At 40.8% G+C, this 23,031-nt stretch overlaps 2 protein-coding genes across 2 annotated transcripts in view; one reads left to right on the plus strand and one right to left on the minus strand.

The window, feature by feature from the left end:
* med30 (mediator complex subunit 30) overlaps nt 1-10,598 on the plus strand; it is a 44,445-nt gene extending 33,847 nt beyond the window's left edge. The window contains exon 5 of the mRNA XM_074613204.1: nt 9,797-10,598. Coding sequence (XP_074469305.1) covers nt 9,797-9,892 — 96 coding nt within the window. The 3' untranslated portion in view covers nt 9,893-10,598. The remainder of the gene's footprint in view (nt 1-9,796) is intronic.
* A 10,716-nt stretch (nt 10,599-21,314) lies between these two features.
* Nucleotides 21,315-23,031, minus strand: part of ext1b (exostosin glycosyltransferase 1b) — a 150,375-nt gene continuing 148,658 nt past the window's right edge. The window contains exon 11 of the mRNA XM_074613359.1: nt 21,315-22,954. Coding sequence (XP_074469460.1) covers nt 22,769-22,954 — 186 coding nt within the window. The 3' untranslated portion in view covers nt 21,315-22,768. The remainder of the gene's footprint in view (nt 22,955-23,031) is intronic.

Genomic DNA, 23,031 nt, shown 5'->3' on the forward strand with positions numbered 1-23,031 from the left:
AAATGCCAAAAGTTTTTACTTTCACATAATGGACGGCAGATAAATATTTAAGCAAGGGACTTGTCGTTCCGGGAAATATTCCTATATTTCACAATTTGGAACTGGATCAAAAATGAAACCGACTGTTGGAACCCAGCTCCTCTCATCTTCCTCTTTTTCTCCTCTCCTCTCCTCAATCTCCTCTTCCACTTCTTTTCCTCTCCTCCCCTCTCCATCTCCTCTTCCACTTCATCCCTCTTCGTCGCCTCTCCTCTCTCCTATCATCCCTCTGCTTCCCCTCTTCTTCCTCTTCCTTCTACTTCTCCTCTCCTTTCTTTTCCTGTCCTCACCTCTCTTTGTTTCCTCTCTTTTCTTTATGTCTCCTCTAAATTCTCTGCTTTCCTCTCCTTGTCTCCTCTCCTCTCATCCTCATCCTCTTCTTCCTCCTCCATCTCCATCTCCTCTCCTCTCCTCTCCTATCCTCTCCTCTCCTCTCCTCTCCTTGTATCCTCTACTCTCCTCTTTCTCCTCCACCATCTCCTCTCCTCCGCCATCTCTCCTCTTTTTACCTCTCTTCCTTATTCTCTCCTTTCCTCTCCTTGTCTCCTCTTCTCCTCCTCCTCTCTCCTCTCTTCTCCTCTCCTCTCCTCTCCTCTCCTCTCCTCTCCTCTCCTCTCCTCTCCTCTCCTCTCCTCTCCTCTCCTCTCCTCTCCTCTCCTCTCCTCTCCTCTAATCCCTTCTCCTCACTCACAGACACTTACACTTGTAATTCCCAGCCAGATCCTTCGGAGTCAAAGCTGCGATTTGAGTCGCCAGCGACAGGGCGGATTAGCAGAGGAATCCTGAGTGAAGGCACGTCTTCGCTCCACTTGCTATATTCCCCCTCTCTCCTCCTGCATGTGTGCGTGCGTATATTTTAATCTAAGTCGTCTCTTCCCCGCCATTATCTCAGAGCTCCTCATCAAAAAGCAACGCAAGTGTTCTTACTGTGCGCTGAGAGCACGGTGGTCATGTTTTTAATCGCAGATGAAACGGGTTAAATGACTAAAAAAGCAGATGAACACCTCATCTTATTCATATAATAATATAATTACAAGATTAGCTTGATTTTTCTATAATGTCTAATGGATAAAAAAAAACTCCCCAATCGGCTTTAATGTGGAGATAATGCAACAGAATTAATTAATATAGAGATGCCAATTATCAAGCTTGATAAGCCTGAAGACTCCTTGTTGTGTGATGGCCTACATTTGACAAATCCCAAGTGTTTGCAGATTACGATGTCGTGCTGAGTTGTTGCATCCGATGTGTCACCGAGCGACTTTCAAGCAGTATTGAAGTTAAAAATCCATTCCCTTTTAATTGAAAGCAATCTCCAACGGGCCTACGGTGTGAATGTATGAATATATTTTGTGACTAATGCATTTCAGGTCAGAGAATGTCTTTTGGTGGCCCGAGCCAGGATCGGTCTTGACATGACACACATAGATGCAGCAGTTTGAGCTTCTCTTGTGGCAAAGTTTCACTGGAGCAGAATTCTAATAAAGTGATTTCGATGAAAAATTCAGCTTTTTTTTTTTTTTTCTCGCTTCTGTCTTACACCCTTCTACTGAGGACAGCTCCTTTGATCTGATTTGGACGAGTAGGGGGAGAAAGGGAGCATGATGAAGGGGAGTCTGAGAAAGGCAGACAGGGACAAGCAGAGAAGGATGGAGTAACAGCCCTTCAACCATGACATTTAAACAAACTGTCATCCGTCCCGTTAGCTAAGAGCTCTCCGTCCCTTTTCCTATTGTTCTGTTTTTTAAAGGCTTCAGCTAATGATGGAGCTGCTGTCCTCCACTCCACTATGCACAACTCTGTATAATCTTTGGCTATTTTATCACTGAGATCCAAACTGATAAGGTTGTTTTAAAATTGATGGTGAAACAAAGCATCAGATACTGTCAGGATAAAAGCTGAAGATACTAACGAGTTGCACCATAACGGATTCTAGTTCTCCTCAGCCTGCGACTCAGCAGGTGTATTGGACTCTTTTCTTTAAAGGAATAGTGTAGGATCTGGTGGTATCTAGTGGTGCGGTGAGGTGAGGAGATCGAAACCAACTGAAGCCTCTCCAAGTGTGTAGAAGACCTACGGTGGCCGACGCAAAAACGCGAACGATCCTCTCTAAAGCCAGTTGTTGTAAGAGTAGCGTAGGTCATTTGGAGCAGAGCAGTGCATAGAGTGTATGTGTGTGTACGTGGGAAGTGAGTGGTGAAGCAAGAGAGAGAGAAAGCGACGGGAGCGATTAACGTTGTTGACTCCGGCCCAAGCAGGAAAAGTTAACAGTGTTGGATTTGTCCGTTCTGGGCTACTGTAGAAACATGGCGGTGCAACATGGCGGACTCCGTGGAGAGGACCCTGTGTATATATAAACGGCTCATTCTAAGGTAACGAAAACACAATGATTCTTATTTTCAGGTGATTAAAAACTAAAGAAAACATACTTATAAATATTATGTTCCATTTCTGCCAATAGATCCCCCTAATTGTTACACAGTGGTCCTTTAAGGGACGGTCGAGGACAAAGGAAGATGACTTTTACACTTACTGTAGCAATGATGGCAGTGTCCCTACAGGAAAACAATGTGAAAGATGGTAATCCTACAATTTTACAGGCTATTAATAAACAAGACAGAGAGTGAGAGTTGTGTTTCTGAATGTTTTGCAATCCCAAGTCAAGTGCTTTACAGAGACATTTCAAATACAAGTACATAATTGGAAACAAAAATAAATTGGTAAATAACTGTAACAGGCAAAATGAAAGCAATCACTGTTAGCTCCTTCAAAAACATTTTTGTGCTTTTATATATGGCTGGCTGCAACTAACATTTATTTTCATCACTGGTTAATCTGCTGATTATTTTTCTCAATTGTTTAGTCTGAAAAATGTAATAATGATAATAATAATCATGAAAAATGGCCATCACAAGTTCTATGAGCCAAAGGTAACAACTTCAAGTGTCTTTTTTTCTCTGAATAACCGTCTTAAACTTGAAAGATATTCAATTTCAAACAATGTAAAACACTAAAAAGCTTAAAATCTCCACCTTTGAGAAGATAGAACCAGCAAATATTTGTCATTCTTGCTTGAATAAACAACTCAAATGGTCGAAAATCACCAACCTTCTGTAATCGATTGACACTTTGTTTCAGCTTAGATTACTGCACTATATATTATAATGTATTGATTCCATTCTACCAATATTGGAAAATAAAATTACAAATATCCATCACATTTTCCTAAAGCCCAGAGGCTGTCATTGTTGTCTGACCATCAGTCCCACATATATTCACTATAACAACTCAAAGACAAAGAAAAGCAGGAAATCCTCACAAATAAGAAGCTGAAACTGAAATTTTTTGCTTTATGAATTACTTAAATGATTAATCAATTATCAAAATGGTTGCAGATTTTCAGCTCCACTTTTACATAAACTGGGAATGATGACATCTGATAACCCACAGTTTCACAAGCTTGGAAAATGAAACAAATGTAGTTCAAACCGCAGTACGACTCTAGTTACACACTGTTCAGCTTTCTTTTTTAGAATCCGTTCTTACTGGATATGAATCAAGATGTAAACTACAGCTAATCTGACATGTTCATCAGGCTTAGCTGCAATAACAGGGACTGGAATCAGATTTCTTTTTGACCCCCCCACTGCCAAAATGTTTAATCTCTTGGGAAGACAGTTTGCCAAAACTCTGTCCAATAAACAAACTACTTAGTTGCTCACAACTAGACTGTGTTTGAAAAACAGATCTCACCCTTGGCTCGTCCTCTGCCCAGATGTGCTGTAAGTGCACCTGAGAGCTTCCTATGGTTGGACACTGTTCATTTACATGACCTTCTCTTCTGGCTCTCTGATCGCACACACACACATATTAGGTGTGCATACCCACTAAATCAAACATGTAATAACAACTTCCACGCAATATTTCAAAACGACCTCTAACAAAAAGTCAAGATTCACTTTATTGTCCCACATTGCAGGGAATTTGGATTGGGCTTCCACCCATGCTGCATCCATAAAACACATTCCACATACTGTAAATAAAAGACATAAGGGTAAAATGACAGGAAACAAGAAACATATCCAAAGACATAATAATAACATACAACTGATGCTAAAATGAAAACCTATAAAAACTGCTGCCACTGGAAAATAGTCAAACATCAATAAATAAGTAAACATAAAGCTCTGTTGGTTTCCATCTTTATTTATTTGATCTGCCACAGTTTAAAATCTGTATTGAAGTAAAATATAGGATTCAATCGACAACATAGTACTCTAAACCTCCTCCCAGATGGTAGTAGCTGGTACTCAGTGTGTAGTGCATTGGATGGGCCGGTTATTATTTTGTTGACTTGCCTCAGAGCAGCCTCTTCGTAGGTAGACTGCAGGGATGTCTTACATCTATTATCTTCCATGCAGTCTGCATGAGTCGGACTATTTTGGACTTCAGTTGCACAGAGAGGTTACCAAACCACGCAGTGGTGCCGTATCTAATAATGCTCTCAAATACCGTCTGATAAAACACTTATTATAAACTTATGGTTAGCACCATGAACTCTTAAGTCGTTGTTGTAGTCTGCTACTGAGACCCTCAACATGCGTGCTCCAGGTCAGCGAGATATCAATGAAAACACCAAGGTATTTTTACGAGGATACCTGGGAGATTCATTGTGGATGAATCCTCTATGGTCAAGCACCATCTTCAGCATCCAAGACCAGGTGGTTATCATCACACCGTGCTACAAATCCTTTAATTTCTAAATAATAACTCTTAAGATTGCAGTATCATCTGATAACTTAAGGATGTAGTCGTTAGGGTTGTGGCTTCTAGACTCACTAGTGTATAAAGTAAAATGAACAGATTAACTAACACACCCCTGGGGGGTCCCTGTGTTTAAGGTTCGAGACACTGAAAGAGTACCATTAAAGCTGAAGTAGGCGAGATTGGAGCAAATATGATTAAAAAAAGTTATTTTTATAAAACGGTCGCTATATCGTGACACTAGTACATGATACAGGTAACCTGAAAAAAAATCATGTGCCTCTGTGTCCTCCGGTGCTCCTAACGACATCTGCAAGATTTCACTTACCGGAGGAAAACAAGCAGTAAGAGCTGATCTGATCTGTCAATCACTCGCGAACTCTGACCAAACGGTCAAACTAGGCCGCGCTGATCAAATATGAATCAATATTCTGTTACTGTAATGCCTATTTCTCGCCTCAAATGTTTTCACAATCATCTTGTAGTGCACTGTTTAGCTATAAAATGTGAAAGTTTGTGACGCTGGTGAAGGAACGCCAAGGTCCGGTCACATGACCGGAGCACAGCCAATAGGAACGCTCTCTCAATGAAATGATCTGTGATTGGTCAAAGTCTCCTGTCACAGGTTCCATTTTCTAAAGCCTGAAAACAGAGCCATGAGGAGGTGCAGAAGTCTAGCCATCTCTCAGAACACTTGAATTACAATATGCTGAAAGGTTATTATGGAATCTTTGCCCAATGATGCCAGAAATATACTGCCTACTGCCACTTTAATCGATAATAAAATATTTAATTACTTGCAGCCCTAATCAGCAGTAACGTTAGCTCATTGCAGCAAATTAACTGAGCAAAACAGAAAACTGTGGATCGGCCACTCTTGGCTAATACGTTAAATAAGGTTAGTATTGGCGCCGATACTTATCCAATGGATTGAATCTCTAACACAGACTGATGCACACATAAACACACAGACATTTCCATGTGCAGCCACAACCTAACACACACACACAAGTTCACACACAGACATGCACGTCAGACCATAAACACTTGCACAGCTGCACACTCTCAGACTCACGTACACACATCACTGCGTCTCTTCTGTGCGTGCCAATCTCCATTTCCACCGCATCTCGGGTCACTGTGCTTTTCCACTCTTTCCTCCGCCAATCCGCCGACGTCTGCCAGCATTTCCAGGTTATATGAAGCAGGTAGGCAGTCTGCCAGTCTGCAGGAGGCCTTCGGAGACAGGAGCTCAAGACAGCGCTTTCTTGTTTACTTTCATGAGTTGTTGACTGGCCACCCTGCCGCGGCCGACGCCGTGTCAGAGCGTGTCAGGAGAGGATTTGGAGGATTGAAACGGCATCAAAACATTATTGTGGGGTCGAGCCGCTGAGTGGCAGGCCAAGAAATGAGGGAGCGAGTGCATCCGCTGGATTCCTCAAGAGGTGTTTCTGTGTGTGTATGTGTGTGAAAGCCTTGTTCTCGAGACAAAAAAAACGATGGTTCAGAGCTCCTTTTCTCTGCTTTGTTCTCTGTAGTATACCCTTTTCCCAAACATCGCATTATAGGTGTGAAGGATTAGAGTTCCGCTAATTACGAGGTTATGAATGGAATTATATCTCCCTGCGGTTGCAGAACAATTTCTGTGATAATAGCAGTCTTGTTATTCATATATCAAGATATGCCAGCGAGCCTTTTATGACGAACGTGCCGTGAAGGCTTCGCTGCCTCCGTAGTCTTATTCCCACTGTGAAAAAATTGTAATTTCATGTCTGCTTTCAAAGAAAAGAGTAATTTTTTCTTGGTGGAAGAATCTGTATTCAAAAGTAGCAAATTTTGTCTTTGAAGCCTGTTAACGCTTGAAAAATATATCTGTGATTGCAGCTCTTTTTTTTTTAAAACTTCATGTAAAAAAAAAAAATAATTTGTAGGAAAGTGTATTCTTTGTTTAAAAAGTGTTTGACTGAAATAACAAAGGCTCGTGGTATCATCTCATTACTACAGAGTAAATGACCGAGTTATTTCAAGAACTTGCTCGTCAGGGTAATGAGGCATATCCCATGTAATACACACACACACACGCAGAATTAAAGTGAAAGCTGAAGAGAGAGAGAGATAGAAAAGGGGAGAGAAGAGTGAGAGAGCTTGAGAGGCAGTGAGAGCCCCCCAGAGAGAGAGAGAGAGAGAGACTGGAAGGCCTCCAAATGTTCCACTCTGGAATATCTTCAAGGACAATCAGCTAAACAGTTGATATTAAGAGAGCTGTGTGAAATCGATTGCTCAAGGTGTTATCTGCGCCGCAAAAATGGCTGGTAATTAGTCATGGCTAAAGGAGTGTTACCGAGAGAGGGAGATGGATTTAATCTTAATAGATTTCGCTGCACTGCAGATACAGTAGCTCCTGAGTGAGCTCTCCTCTTCCTCTCTCTCTCTCTCTTCCTCTCTCTCTCTGGCTATCTATCAGAAGAAAAGCAGCTGAGTAAGTAGCTGTGATGTACTGCTGTTGCTAAATTTGCCCGAACCTTCAAATGTATGTTTTGCCCGAGTTACGTGTTCAAAGGCAGCACACATTTGGCAGCTGTACCTGTTTTTATTCTGACTCTCCAGCAGCAGCAGCAGCAGCAGCGAAGGAGCCATTATTTGTTTATGTATAAAGCTCGGGCAATGAGGTACTTCAGTCCACGGCAGCTGTTGACTTAGAGATCTTGGTGGCGCATTCAGAGGCAATCAGTGGACAAAGCCCTCAGTGACTGACAGGGAGATTGGGTTGTTTGCTCGTGTGTGATGTACCTGTACAACGCCGAGGCAGGCCAGATGTGTGTTAGTTTAGCGATTAGCAGAGGCTAGGATTGATGAACTAAATACTCAGTATTTGGGGAGAGGTCAATAGGCAGGTGGGAAAACTTTGTCTATTGTGTGTTGGAGGAAGAAATACAATGAAATGAATGAAGTTAAATGTGGCTTTTCAAACTTTTATTAATACCAAGCAAACCGTGAAGAATAAGGGAGTTTAAAAAAAATGTTTTTCTACTGTCAATAAATCCCATGGAAAAAAAGAAAACCCACAATACATTAGTCCGTCTATCTACTTTGACTCACGTGCCGTCTCTATGGCACTCAACCCTAGGCTCATTAATTCCTACTGAGGATGCAAATCTTTAGAAATGGGTCACATATATAATTAGATTTTTAAAGCCATTACTCACCAGTGCAATGCAAAAATTCGGTGCGAGAATCTAGAAATTCCACATTTGAATTAGTCGTCGCAGTGTTTATCGTACTTTATTGGGTGTTGAGAACGGGACGGCTTTGTCTTAACTCCATGGCTGTGTGGGTATGGCAATGCTGATCAGTCGATACATCACTTTGGTCCATATATCTCAACACAAATTTGTCCAGACATTCATGTTATCCAGATGATGAATCCTGACTTTTCATCTGGCGCCACCAGCAAGTCAAATTTCTTAATTATACTTTGCTTTATGACCAAATACCTGCAAACACTAATGGCGTTTCCATCAGCCTCAGCTGTACTTTGTTTTTAATGCTAATAAACAAATGTTTGCATGCTAACACGCTCAAACCAAGATGGTAAACACGACAAACATTATACCTGCAAAACAGGGTCGTGTCTAGAAGGTAACCCGCAAATTGCGAAAACTTGTGAGACTTTATGCCCAATGAAATACTGTATACTAACCTTAACCATTCAAAGTCAATGCTTAATCTTAGTCATTCGAGGCCAATGCCTAACCTTAACCATTCCAGGTCAATGCCTAACCTTAACCATTCAAGGTCAATGCCTAACCTTAACCATTCCAGGTCAATGCCTAACCTTAACCATTCCAGGTCAATGCCTAACCTTAACCATTCCAGGTCAATGCCTAACCTTAACCATTCAAGGTCAATGCCTAACCTTAACCATTCCAGGTCAATGCCTAACCTTAACCATTCAAGGTCAATGCCTAACCTTAACCATTCCAGGTCAATGCCTAACCTTAACCATTCCAGGTCAATGCCTAACCTTAACCATTCCAGGTCAATGCCTAACCTTAACCATTCAAGGTCAATGCCTAACCTTAACCATTCCAGGTCAATGCCTAACTTTCAAGGTCAATGCCTAACTTTAACCATCAAGGTCAATATGCCTAATCTTAACTATCTCGCTAGAGTTTTGCAATTTGCGCGTTACCTTCTAGACACAAGCGCAAGACTGCATGTTCGCATTGTCATTGTGCGCAAGTTAGCATGCTAACGTTAGCATTTAGATTAAAGCACAGCTGTGTTTTTGCCTCACTCATATTTGGCATTAGTTGTGATATACCCGCCTAAGAATCAACAGTCTCCATTTTCAAACATTACTAAAGCTTAAAAACCTCGAAACAATGTCACAACCCTGAAGTGACATTAAATATGTATTTTGTTTTAGAGTGTTTTCAGGATAACTTGGACTAATGCTAAATTTGAAGAAGGAAGCCGAATCTTCAAATGTGTTCCTCACAGGATTTCCTGCTGAGAAAAAAGCCTTCCTGTTAATTCTCTCATGCCAGCAGCAAAACAGCAACAGTCATTAGGAACGAGGTTACATCTGGAACCTGTTTTTCCACAGTAATATGGTGAAGTAAATTATATGTTACAAGGATTTACAGTGGTCGAGGAAGTGTAAAGTTTGCGCTGTGGTGATAGCATGATGCTAAAGTAGAGCTGATGGGAAACACTTGTTTAGTAGTACAGTGTATCAGCTCAAATCTGGCTCCATGGGACTTTCCAATACCACTACTACAGTATGTGCAACTTAAACATCCTGTAAGCCATGAATTATTTGTTTTCTGCTGAAATGTAACTGCTCCCTTGTTTGTTTTGTGTGTTTTTTGGGTTGTTTCACCTGTAGTTTTATGGTTTCTGCAGACAAAAAAGCTGTAAAATATATATATATATATGTATATATATATATATGCAATTTTATTTTCTCTTTTTGTCATTTTTCCTGCAGAAGCTGAAGCAGAGGAATCAGCAGCTGAAGCAGATCATGGACCAACTTCGCAACCTCATCTGGGAGATCAACTCCATGCTGGCTGTCAGGAGCTGAGCCACACACACACACACACACACACATACACAAACACACACACACACACACACACACACACACACACACACACACATTTTCTAGAAATAATGGAGAGGAAGATTTGGTCGTTAACTGGACGTGTGACAGGGTACCACAGGCTGGCTGAGGCTGCACTTTACAGAAGAAATTGGGACTCTGGCAATATCAACCTGAAGAAGACGTGAAACAGTAGACACATGAAGACGAAATAAAACACTGGGAGGGAGGACGGTGCTCCAGTGTGAACGACGGCAGAAAATATTCTGTCTACCTCGATATTCTGCATTTCAATCAACATAGTTATTGAATTAATCTCAAGAGTTGATATATTACGTTCTATCTATTTGTAGGTACTTAGCTCAATAGAGGGTTTATGCCTGTAGAGACGCATTGATATATTCTATTTAATCCTAAAATTCTGCCAATTTCATAGTAATAGAATTGTGTGAAGCCCTAAATATAAAAAAAAAAGCTTTTATATGACCCCTAAAAACTTTAATAAGAAAGACATACACTGTGGCAAAATCATAAGTCTTATTCTTGCTATATTGATCTGCTTTTTTTTATTTGGTGTAATATGTAGACTCATCTATGCTCTGCTCTGATTGGACTTGACATGTCAATACGATGCCTTGTAAGGATTCTGCTGAAATATAAATCTTGCTGAGATTTTTAAAAAAGCCAATGCTGTTTTGTGCTGTGATTTTTTGTCTGTCGGTGTGTCTGTTGTTTATCCCGTTAGTATTTATCGAGCATCTCCGAATCACTCCCTAGGAATCTAGGAATCGTGCTAAAGGTTTAACGTAAACATAAACAAACAATATTGATACGGATACAGATTCACCTTGTCACTGCTCTCTGGTGACACTGTTTCGAAATTACCTCAAACCTAGTTTGGCATTTTTGTACAGTACTTATCAGCATACATGTCATACAGTATATACCGATACTGATATATCAGAGATAAGTTAATATCGCCTGATATTTCAACCTGCAACCTGGCAGATTTCAACAGTCTAGCTCTAATAAAACATAATCATAACTGGTTAATATGACTCAGCCATCTGTCATTTCAAAGGAGCAGTGTGTAGGATTTGGTGGCATCTAGCGGTGAGGTTGCAGATTGCAACCAACTGAAACTTCTCCTGTGTTGCCAAGGGTGTTAGAGAACTATGGTGGCCAATGCGAAAACGTGAATGTATGTATTTAGATATAAACTACGGATGTCAAAGTTAACGTTAATGGCACTAATTTCTTTAACACATTCACGCAACTTGCGAAAAATGTTTAGGTTGTAGAGGATTCGGGTTTAATGCTAGAGTGAAGATACTGGTATCATATGAAACTACAAAACCTAAGGAATCCATTTGACCAATCATGTCAAACTAGCTTGTCGCGAAGGAGGCTAAATAACGCCTTTAAGGTACATGTTGAACAAATAAAAAGATGTGATTAATTTGCGATTAATCATGATTAACTATGGACAATCATGCGATTAAATATTTTAATTGATCGACAGCCCTAAAATAAATAAATCGGACGATTATCTGAGGAGCTGTATGTGTGATCATTGTTTGATTTATTACTGCAGAAATAGTTGGTTGTGCCACAGATCCAAACCATCATTGTGAAGCTGCATTCTCCCTGCTGTCGCTGTGAGGTTACGAGGATCCCGGTTTATGCAGTGAGAGAGAGCGTGCACTTGCATCCTGCACGGGGTCCATCAAAGGATTATTCAATTTTAATAAGCTTATAGTCATTAATGAACACCTCTCCTTCCGCTGCCTGAACGGCTTCTCCTGGCAACTCCCAACAGGTTAGGACACCTCTGGAGTAATTTCACAAGTAAGGAAATATGATAAAAATGCTTTTCTCCGAAGCCCAAAAGTAGGACCAAAAATCTTCCTCATCACTCAGGAAATTTAAGGCCAGTTAGGAGTGATTTCCTACTCTCAGATGCTTGGTAAATATCTGGCCCTTTTTTGATAGGAGGCCAGCAACTAGGGGTGAGCTTTTGGTCTCTGTTTACATTTTGTATTGTTACCCACACTTTGAAAAAAAATCAGATTTATGGATGAGAAAAGACGGAGTAAGAGAGAGAGAAAGATGAATTCACAAAAGGAGCTCAGTCAATACAAACATGAAACATGAGCTAAAATCTAGGTACATGTGCGCACACACAAACACACACATATGGCACCACTTTTGGGTCACAGATATTCATGAGAATATCGGTGTCTGGTATGGATGTGTTTAATAATTCAGAGCCAAGCCGGGGTCATATCTAAGATGTGTTATGAGGGTATCGTCCTCAGGGAGACGCAGAAGGACATGCAGCATTGGAGCAGCGAGAGGGCTTTCAGCAGAGTAAAAAAAAATCAATGCTCTGAGTAGTGACTGATAAACCCCTCCTCAGTGGTCTAATACAGGGGTGGTTATTATATCTCCGAGGGCAGCGCAGCATTATTACTGTACAAATGGAGTGTGTTCTCATTCAGCCGAGGCAGAGGTCAGGGGGTTGAGCACTTGTCCGTGCGCACTTTGTCGCAAATGATGAAGCGAATAAAAATATGCCGGGTTACACGCTGATGTTTACAACAGTCACTTGTGTCAGCATATCCTCATACAGTGTCATGAATCCTCAGACACTGTTACACACAATATTGTGTAATTCCCTGCCTTATTTTTTTGGGAAAGGTGTTGATTGACTTTTTATCGTACCGAGCATGGAAATAAAATAGGAGTAAAATGGTAAATGGACTTGGACTTATATAGCGCTTTTCTAGTCTTCCAACCACTCAAAGACCTTTACACTACATGTCAGCATTCACCCATTCACTGATGGCAGAGACTGCTAAGGTGCCAACTTTGCCCATCAGGATCTAATCTAAATACTCATTCACACACCGATTGCTATACCTTCGGGAGCAATTTGGGGTTAAGTGTCTTGCTCAAGGACACATCGACATGTGACCTGGAGCAGCCGGGGATCGAACTACCAACCTTCCAATTGGTTGATAACCTGCTCTACCCCCTGAGCCACAGCCACGTAGGAGGATCATTGAACTGTTTGCTGCGGTAATTTGTCCAGTACAAAAGAAAATGGGGATGGTTGTTTAGTTGTTATGTTGACAACAGATCACACTGCAGTGAGGCCTAAGTGTGTGGTCGCAGCTCCCGGAGACAGCTGGCTGGCTAGTTAGCTAGGTAGCTTGTCCCCAGGCGGAGGGACTGTTAAGACCCGGCGCTGCCGCTGGCCACCAGTCAGCTGTTCGGCTCATTTTCCGTATTCAGTGCAGCACCAAAGCCTGGCAGAACCAGCCCAAGAGCTAACCAGCCGGCTGTCCGCTAGCTAGCGTGACTTTGTCACACACTTTATTATGACTTTTTTCAACGTATGACTTTTTTTCGATATACTATACTATGACTTTTTTAATTCATATTTTCGATATACTACACTTTATTTTTTCAACATACTATACTGTGATTTATTTTGTTATTTTTTCAACATAATATACTATGACTTTTTTCAACATACTATCCTATGACTTTTGAAAAAAAATTGACATGACTTTTTTTCGACATACTGTACCATGGCATTTTTTATTCACACTATACTTTTTTTTTTTTAATTTGGACATATTATGACTTTATTATTTTTTATTATTTTTTTGACATACATTACGATTACTTTTTTTCCACATACTATACAGTGACTTTTTTTTTTTATAAATTTCAACTTACTATACTATGACTTTTTAAATTTTTTCGACTTACTATACTATGACTTTTTTTTCGACATACTATTAGGGTTAGGGCTAGGGTTATCATATAGGGTTAGGGTTATCATTTAGGGTTAGGGTTAGGGTTAGGGTTAGGGGTTAGGGTTAGGGTTAGGGGGTTAGGGTTAGGGTTAGGGGTTAGGGGTTAGGGGTTAGGGTTAGGGTTATCATATAGGGTTAGGGTTAGGGTTATTATATAGGGTTAGGGTTATCATTTAGGGTTAGGGTTATCATATAGGGTTAGGGTTAGGGTTATCATATAGGGTTAGGGTTATCATATAGGGTTAGGGTTAGGGTTAGGGTTATCATTTAGGGTTAGGGTTATCATTTAGGGTTAGGGTTATCATATAGGGTTAGGGTTAGGGTTATCATATAGGGTTAGGTTTATCATTTAGGGTTAGGGTTAGGGTTATCATATAGGGTTAGGGTTATCATATAGGGTTAGGTTTATCATTTAGGGTTAGGGTTATCATATAGGGTTAGGGTTAGGGTTAGGGTTATCATATAGGGTTAGGGCTAGGGTTATCATTTAGGGTTAGGGTTATCATATAGGGTTACGGTTAAGGTTATCATTTAGGGTTATCATTTAGGTTTAGGGTTATCATATAGGGTTAGGGTTAGGGTTATCATTTAGGGTTAGGGTTAAGGTTAGGGGTATCATATAGGGTTAGGGTTAGGGTTATCATTTAGGGTTAGGGTTAGGGTTATCATTTAGGGTTAGAGTTAGGGTTAGGGTTATCATATAGGGTTAGGGTTAGGGTTATCATATAGGGTTAGGATTAGGGTTATCATTTAGGGTTAGGGTTATCATTTAGGGTTAGGGTTATCATTTAGGGTTAGGGTTAGGGTTATCATATAGGGTTAGGGCTAGGGTTATCATATAGGGTTAGGGTTATCATTTAGGGTTAGGGTTATCATATAGGGTTAGGTTTATCATTTAGGGTTAGGGTTAGGGTTAGGGTTATCATATAGGGTTAGGGTTATCATTTAGGGTTAGGGTTATCATATAGCGTTAGGGTCAGGGTTAGGGTTAGGGTTATCATTTAGGGTTATCATTTAGGGTTAGGGTTATCATTTAGGGTTAGGGTTATCATTTAGGGTTAGGGTTAGGGTTATCATATAGGGTTAGGGTTAGGGTTAGGGTTAGGGATAGGGGTTAGGGTTAGGGTTATCATATAGGGTTAGGGTTAGGGTTATCATTTAGGGTTAGGGTTAGGGTTAGGTTTAACATTTAGGGTTAGGGTTATCATTTAGGGTTAGGGTTATCATATAGGGTTAGGGTTAGGGTTAGGGTTATCATACAGGGTTAGGGTTAGGGTTAGGGTTATCATTTAGGGTTAGGGTTATCATATAGGGTTAGGGTTAGGGGTTATCATTTAGGGTTATCATATAGGGTTAGGGTTAAGGTTATCATTTAGGGTTAGGGTTAGGGTTATCATTTAGGGTTAGGGTTAGGGTTATCATTTAGGGTTAGGGTTAAGGTTAGGGTTATCATATAGGGTTAGGGTTAGGGTTATCATTTAGGGTTAGGGTTAGGGTTATCATTTAGGGTTAGGGTTAGGGTTAGGGTTAGGGTTAGGGTTATCATATAGGGTTAGGGTTAAGGTTAGGGTTATCATTTAGGGTTAGGGTTAGGGTTAGGGTTAGGGTTATATATCATTTAGGGTTAGGGTTAGGGTTAGGGTTAGGGTTATATATCATTTAGGGTTAGGGTTATGTTTGGGTTCCAGCAGCTCACAGAGGATATATAAGAATAATTAAAGAGATCATACTTACTTTGTAACAATTTCAGTTTTTTTGTTGCATAACCCCCCCAGTTGTATCTCTGGTAAATCCTGGGAGGAGACGCTAGCTATCTGACCAGATACACTGAAGCAGTGTTTCTTTTTGTATTTGACTTCTTCATTTATGTTAGCCCTCAAAACTGACTGTCACATGAAATTTTTGGACATATTATATACTATATACTTTTTTCTTCATAACATTTTTCGACATGCTATACTATGACTTTTTTATATAAATCTTTCGACATTATACTATGACTTTTTTTCATGAAATATTTCAACATACTATACTAAAAAATAAAAGTCATAGTATACAGTAACATGTCAAAAAAATAAAAAATTCAATATTTATATACTGTGACTTTTTTATTCTTTCGACATACTGTATCATGATTTTTTTTTATTTTTTACAACATACTATACTATCATGAAGGACGGAACCTGACAAAAATCAAAAATAAATTAATAGTGACTCGATAAATAATGTTGATGAGATGTTCCTGTGTGTTAATTCCTTATTAATTTACCATACTATTTATTTACTACTTTTATTTTAGCATTTACTTTTTTCATTCATTTTATATCTTTTTAAATGTATGTATTTATTTTGTCCCATTTTGTGTTAAAGAATTCCTACATTTATTTCTGCATGATTTTCCCTTAGTATTTCACCCCTTATTTATTTCCCCAAACTTTTTTCATCTCACTGTTCTTTTCCTTATACATCTATTCATACATTTGTTTTCATATTTCTTCATGTATTTCTGCTTTATTATGCAAATGAGGGAGCATTGTTTTCATGATGTGTTATGCATGCAGTCTTAGCAATTGAACTGGGAACAGGCAGAGCAGGTAGGAAGTAGCACATGGGAGAAGTTTGTTTTTCTCAGAAATCGTAGGTTTAGGCAACAAACCCACTCAGTTGAACACTGTGGAAATGTGAAAGTCGCACACCAGAGACTACTGTTGTTGCACTTCTAGCCCACTTGTATTCAGGACGTCTTCAGAGTTGAGAAGCTCTACAAAGCCTTTAAACGAACAGTCCGTCAACAGGGAAATAAAAGCCTCGAGACACGAGACCGGTCTCTTGAGACAGCGGAGGTCTGTGAGATTGACTGGCCCAGCTGGCTAGCTAGCGATCCCCGCAGGGTTGTGGAGCTTCTCAACTCTGAAAACGTTGTCCTGAATACAAGTGGGCTAGAAGTGCGACAACAGTAGTCACTGATTTCCGACTTTCACATTTCTACAGTGTTCAACTGAGTGGGCTTGTTGCCTAAACCTAAGGAGATGTCTGAGAGAAAGCAAACTTCTCCCATGTGCCCGGGCCTGTCGTTCTCCTTCCTACAGCAACTTCCTACCTGCTCTGCTCTTTAGGAAATCACTTGCTAAGACTGAAAGCTTGACACAACATGACATTTGCATAATGAAGCAGAAATAGGTGAAGAAATGTATAAAGAAAAGAACAGAGATAAATAAGTTTGGGGAAATAAATAAGGGGGAAATGCTAAGGGAAAATCAGGCAGTAATAAATAAATGTTTAAACACATAAATAAATACATACATTTAAAAATAGATATAAAATAAATAAAATAAAAATACATGCAAAAATTAAATAATTAAAAAAATTAAAATAAATGCAAAAATAAATAAATAATACATAAATAAATAAAAGTGGAAATTAAACAGAGGAGTAAATAAATAAGGGAAGTATTACAAAGGTAAATAAATAAAAAAGGTCATTAATACATTTTTCAATTTATGTCACATTTTATCAATTAATAAATGTATTTTTTTATATTATTTTTTGCTACTTTTAATGACATTCATTTATCGAGTCATTTATTTATTTTTTATTTTGGCAGGTTCTGTCCTCCATATACAGTACTATGACCTTTTTATGACTTTTTTGACATTTTAATGGCATACTAATTTAATTTTGTTGACACACTATACTATGTCTTTTTTACAACACACTATATTATGTCATTTTTATTACATACTATACTGTGACTTTTTTTCATTTAAGGCATACTATAATATGACATTTTTTATAGCATACATTCTTTTAAAAACAAACATTCAAACAGAGCATGTTAAAAAAAATTAAACAAGGCGATGTCGTTATCATCAAATATGAGTTTATTTTTTTTATAAATCATTCTTACAAAATTGGCATTTATCTATTTCATTTGTGACCTCTATAAAAGTCTTCTGTTAATTACAAGGTAGGAGGGAGGAGAAGGCATCAGGATAGCTGGGCATGACCGAGTCCTTACAGATCAACAGATATTACTGCCGATTGGTAAAGTGATACAGCCGATTCACTGATAAATAATCCCAAACAGGAAGTGGTCATACTTTGTCGCCTTAGCAACAGTGTCCAAACACAAAGATGAAAAATGGGGTGTTATTATAAGGGAATGGAAGCGGTGACTCATCCAGTGTATGAAGGCAGGGCTCTTCGGGACCCTGCATATGGTGCTATTGCTGCCCGTCTACTGGAAATAACAAGTCTAGGACAGACAGTGCTCGGCATGTTGAGAACTCACATGTTGATAAAAAGGCACAAATCAAGAACAGACTAGTTTCCAGCACACACGCCGTTGCAACTATAAACACCAACTGCCTGGCACATTTTGGGTAAACCTTCCATCTGTTTTGAAGCACACAATGATAACTTGCATAATGTTCCCCCTGATAAAAATGACAGGCGTTTTAAGCGGATGCAGAGATTTTCCTCGTGGCCAAAATCACATCCATCACACACTCTCTCTCTCTCTCTGGTCTCCGTGATGTACTGTACAGCACGCCAACTGAAAGATGGAGCAAGTCTCAGTTGCCAACTTATCTGACCTGAAACGGAGCTTTTGAAAGAGGCAATTTAAACACAACTGTGTCACAGCCTCAGACCCATTATTGTAATGCATGCGGGGAAGATGTTATAGCAGAATCTGAAAATGATTCCATCTGGTTCAGAGGACCCAGCTGCTTATTATTTTCCATGTGTCAGTTGGCGTAGTCTTTATTGGGACTTTGCAATTTGACTCCCGCGGAGAGCCAAGATAGTGCGGCCCAATCCAATTCTAGATCACTGGTGGATGCAATCTTTAAGAGCTAAAACTATACAACTCTGGAAATGTTATATCTCTCTCTCGGGGAGTTCTGTGTGAGGAAGAGTGTGATGTATGTTTCGCCGGAAAAACCAATGCAGAGCGAAACATAACGTGAGCTGTATATCGGCATCTTTGTAGATTAATGTGCACAGCGTGTAGAAAATAAACTGAATAAATACCATTAACTCCCCTCAGCGATGCAGGGTTAGTCTTACAGTCTCGCCGCGTCGTCTCAAATCGTACACTGTCTCTTTTTTTTTTCTTTTCAAAAAATAAATATATGCCTATGTACAGTGCTGAGAGTCGCAGGGATTTGAAATGGGTGGTGATTTTTCTTTTTTTTTTAAATATCTGCAAAGCTGGGGGACGTGGTTCTCTTGAGATGATACAGTGATTGAAACGATCAGACATAAAAGGCTCGATATGGATTCAAACAATATGGTTCTCTGAAGATGAAATAGGGACCAGATGCAAGACCAAGTGAGGAGTATGTTTTTCCCGGAATCACGTACTGTAGATGAGCGAACATTTGCTGTTGTGACTCCACATTAAACAGATCATAAATCTCTCCCGGCAAACAAATAACACTCCAAACTTGAAGTCCCAGACTGTAAATACAAACAAGATATTTAAAGCAATGACGTGAGGAAAAAAAATAAAAAATAGTCCTGCTGTGTTTGATATATGCTGAAACAGAATAGATTTGCATTGGTAGCATTTGGATATGACACTTCGTAGCATGAACGACACCTTGTAAAGGCTTTACAATACATTTTATATGAAGTATTTGTAGAACGAAAACAAATCAATGAAAAAAAACTCAAAGTAAAACAGTAATTGAATGTGTGACGATGTTGATGACGGCTACTGATTAACACACACACACACACACACACACACACACACACACACACACACACACACACACAGTACAGCTTTGGCTGAGACATTATGCTGAATGCCTGCCCGACAGAAAGGCCACTAAAAGCGCGTTGCTTCATTTAAGTGTCTGCAAACTAAATGTGAGAGTGGACTGCCTGTGCTCTCTGCCGCATGCTGCATGCAGACCTAATGACAGCGTGTAGCAGCTCCGCTACCAGACAGACATTTTCCCAGACAGCCTGCTATCTCTTCGAAATGATCAATTAATGTTTGAGATAGTTATTTTCGCGTTTTGATCTGGTTGTACAATACCAATAAGTAGGGATGATAATTAGAATTTTTAACTGATTATTAACCGTTAACCGACGAGATTAGTGCGTCGCATGCAGCGGTGTTGTGGTGCCTAACAAGCCGCCCAGCTGCAACAATAAGCCGATGCACAAACAGGTTAGTCCATCATTGTACATCACTGTATGCGCAAAACAGACAACTGAGTCCGGGAAAGTTAGTAGGCATGATGCTGCGTGCGTTGTCGTGGACAAATGCAGACAATTTTCCAGTAAAGCTGGGCATACACTGCGATTTTAGCCCGTTTCTGACCCAAATTTTGAGCCGCACGACTGAGGACGGCGGTCCACAAGCTCTCGCATAGTTTAGGCAGAGCCACGAGCTGATTCCCCAACGTCGGCGCCTTTTTTCAGCATAGCTATCATGATAACAATGTACAATAGATACACCTATCGTAAAACGTAGCCAGCTTACCTCCAATTCTCTCTGCCATACTGTCCATGCACAGTGTGAGCACTCAAATCGTGAGCTTTGGCTTTACATCGCAAACGATCTACTCGTACAGTAGGAGTAGGAATTACACAACAACATTTCTAAAAATCGTACAGCGTATGCCCAGCTTAAGTCTCCACCGCATCAATTGGTTTAGCTGCGAGGTTGTCAGCCCGGTGTAACGTTAGCGAGTGTCCGACAGACTGTGTGACGACGGCGAGCATTAAGTTACCAATAACGTTGTAGCTGTGAACGTAGCAGTGCAGCGTGTGTACAGTTCATTTGTCGGTGCCGTGTGTGAAATCGGACTCCGGCTACTCTGAGCTGGGACTCCATACGGAGCAGACACTTTCACTTTCAGTTTGTAGCATCCGACTATGTATCGATAACACGCCGCTGATACACGAATATTAACTAAATGGGTTTTGGTTCTGTAAAAAAAGCAAAACGACGGTGGGTACGTAATGTAATCGGTGTGGGCCCGACCACCGTGTAACACCGACTACCGCGGCAAGCCTACTGTTAAGGTGGACCAGCTATTCTCCATTAAGTGACAAGCCGCTCCTCTGAGATTTGCTCAGCTTTTATTTCATTTTTAATATTTCTCTTAACCGTTCAACTGCATTAATCAGTCAAAATTCTTAATGCCGGTTAACGGTTAATTATTAACATCCCTACCAATAAGGTAATTTAAGGTGCAAAGTGTCAGGCGGTTTAATGTTGATACGATGGCGATGCGAGCAGCGGTTTTAAGTAATGGAAACTCAGGGGAGGGTGTGCGCGAGGGAGGGAAAAAAAAAAAAAGCTGTCCTCCCAGGGCTAGCATAAGCCAGCAGGTCATGTTTGTGGGTCGTTGCTTCCGCAACACAATGGCCCATAATGTTCAAGTGTTTCATCAACAGCTTGTCCCCTGGGAATAAAACAGCACTCCAAATGAAATGGGTTTACCTAATTGAAGCCCAAACATATCTCTGCCTGACAAATGGAGGAGAAAACCTTTTGTCAATTTAATGGCTCCAATATGTCACGGGGGGGGGGGGGGGGGGGGGGGGGGGGGGGGATGGTGGCAGGAGAGCCGCGTTAGACTGATAGAATATTTCAACCTGAGAGCATCTAGGCCTCTCAAACATGTAGGCAACGTGATGTGCAATAAACAACTCTAAAGGCAGACCCTGATGTCAGAATGGCACTGATGCGCTCAGCGTTAAAAATCTCTCTACAAGAACTCCTGTGAAATGACGCCGGACGCTGGTCGCTAAAGACCTGCTATGGTCTTTAAATTTTATTCCGCTCCTCCCTGTTAGGATAGAGCTCCGAGGCCGTGCAGGAAGAAATAAATGGGCGAAGCGAGTTTGGGTTAGAATGCAACGTTCTGCTCCATTTCATCCAGAAATGTTCATTTCGCTCATTCCAACGGGGGGAAAATGTACTCCGCTTGAGCTTATTGTTGGATGAGCCAACTTTTCAAGGCTCTGTACGCACACATTCACACATAAACACACAGAGAGAAGAGTGAAAGTGCAGAGAGTTTGAAGGGGGAAATAAATGATGATGAAAGGAAGTGAAAAAAAAAGATGCTGTATGAAAGGAAAATGGGATATGAGACGAGATGTTTTTCTAACTTATCTAAGTGATAACAGGGACGCAGATAGACCATTATAAAAGCATATCAGCACGTCAAGGAATGAGCCAAGGATAAGACAGACGGGATGTTTTCGGGCTCAAGGATGTGCGTCAATAGCCGAGAATTTCGAGAAATAATGGCTGCTTTGCTATAAAAACATGGTCAGGCCTCTGTAATAACAGGTTGGACACTGCTGTTTACCTTTTCTGCCTCGCGAACGGAAATATTAAACTGATGACGCTCTGATTTCAAACCTCTCAGAGAGGAGAACGGGGTCAACAGAGAGCTGATTTGTACAGAAATCAAATCAACTAAAGAACAGGGTTTCCCAGGCTATAAAGCAGGGGTTTTGGTAGTCCAGTATTACGTCCTGATGCAGACCGGGGAGGGTTGCTAGGGGCGACCAGTAGGATTTACGGTGGGCGGGGTTGCGATCGTGGACACCTTCCCTCTTCTACCGTCCTGCACATGTGCCGAGAGAGCAGGAAAAGTCAATGTCGTCCTTGTTCGTGTTGTACAAAAAAATATTCTATCCAAGAGTTCTCGTCGTCAGTAGTGTGCGCTGCGTGTTTGCACATATGCAAAACATACAGTACTGTTTGGCATGTCCATCAGTTTGTGTACTCCTCTTTGTCTGTCTGTGTTTGCGGTTTTTGTTTGCGTTTTTCACATCCAAACGCCATCTGCTTGTTTCCAATTCATCCTTTACCGCGTCAAGTCCTGGCAGCAGCGGCGGCGCTGTGGTCATTGGCAATGTGCTGAGTGGAAGACAGAGCTGTGTCGCTCGCCGTCCATGCTGCTGTAGTCTTACTGCTCCTTCTACTCTCCACAGAGTCTCTCTCGCGCGCCTCCCCCTGGGTGGGGTCTCCCCCGAGGGGGCGCCGGTCCTGTCAGAGCCGCTCGATGTCCCTGTATTTCTTGCGGAGGATGGAGACCTGGTCCTTGAACAGGACGGGGTCCAGTCTCATCTGGGAGTGGACCAGCGGCATGGCGCCAAACCAGCTGGCGAACTTGTTCATGCAGGTTTGCCGCTGGGCAAAGTGGTCCGGATCGGCCCAGCGAGAAGCCCTCGAAGACTGGGAGTGAGGAGGAGGAAGGAGGAGGAGGAGGAGGAGGAGGAGGAGGAGGAGGAAGAAGAACAAGAAAAAAGGAG

Source organism: Sebastes fasciatus, chromosome 17, assembly GCF_043250625.1.
Source record: "Sebastes fasciatus isolate fSebFas1 chromosome 17, fSebFas1.pri, whole genome shotgun sequence".
Taxonomy (NCBI): Eukaryota; Metazoa; Chordata; class Actinopteri; order Perciformes; family Sebastidae; genus Sebastes; species Sebastes fasciatus.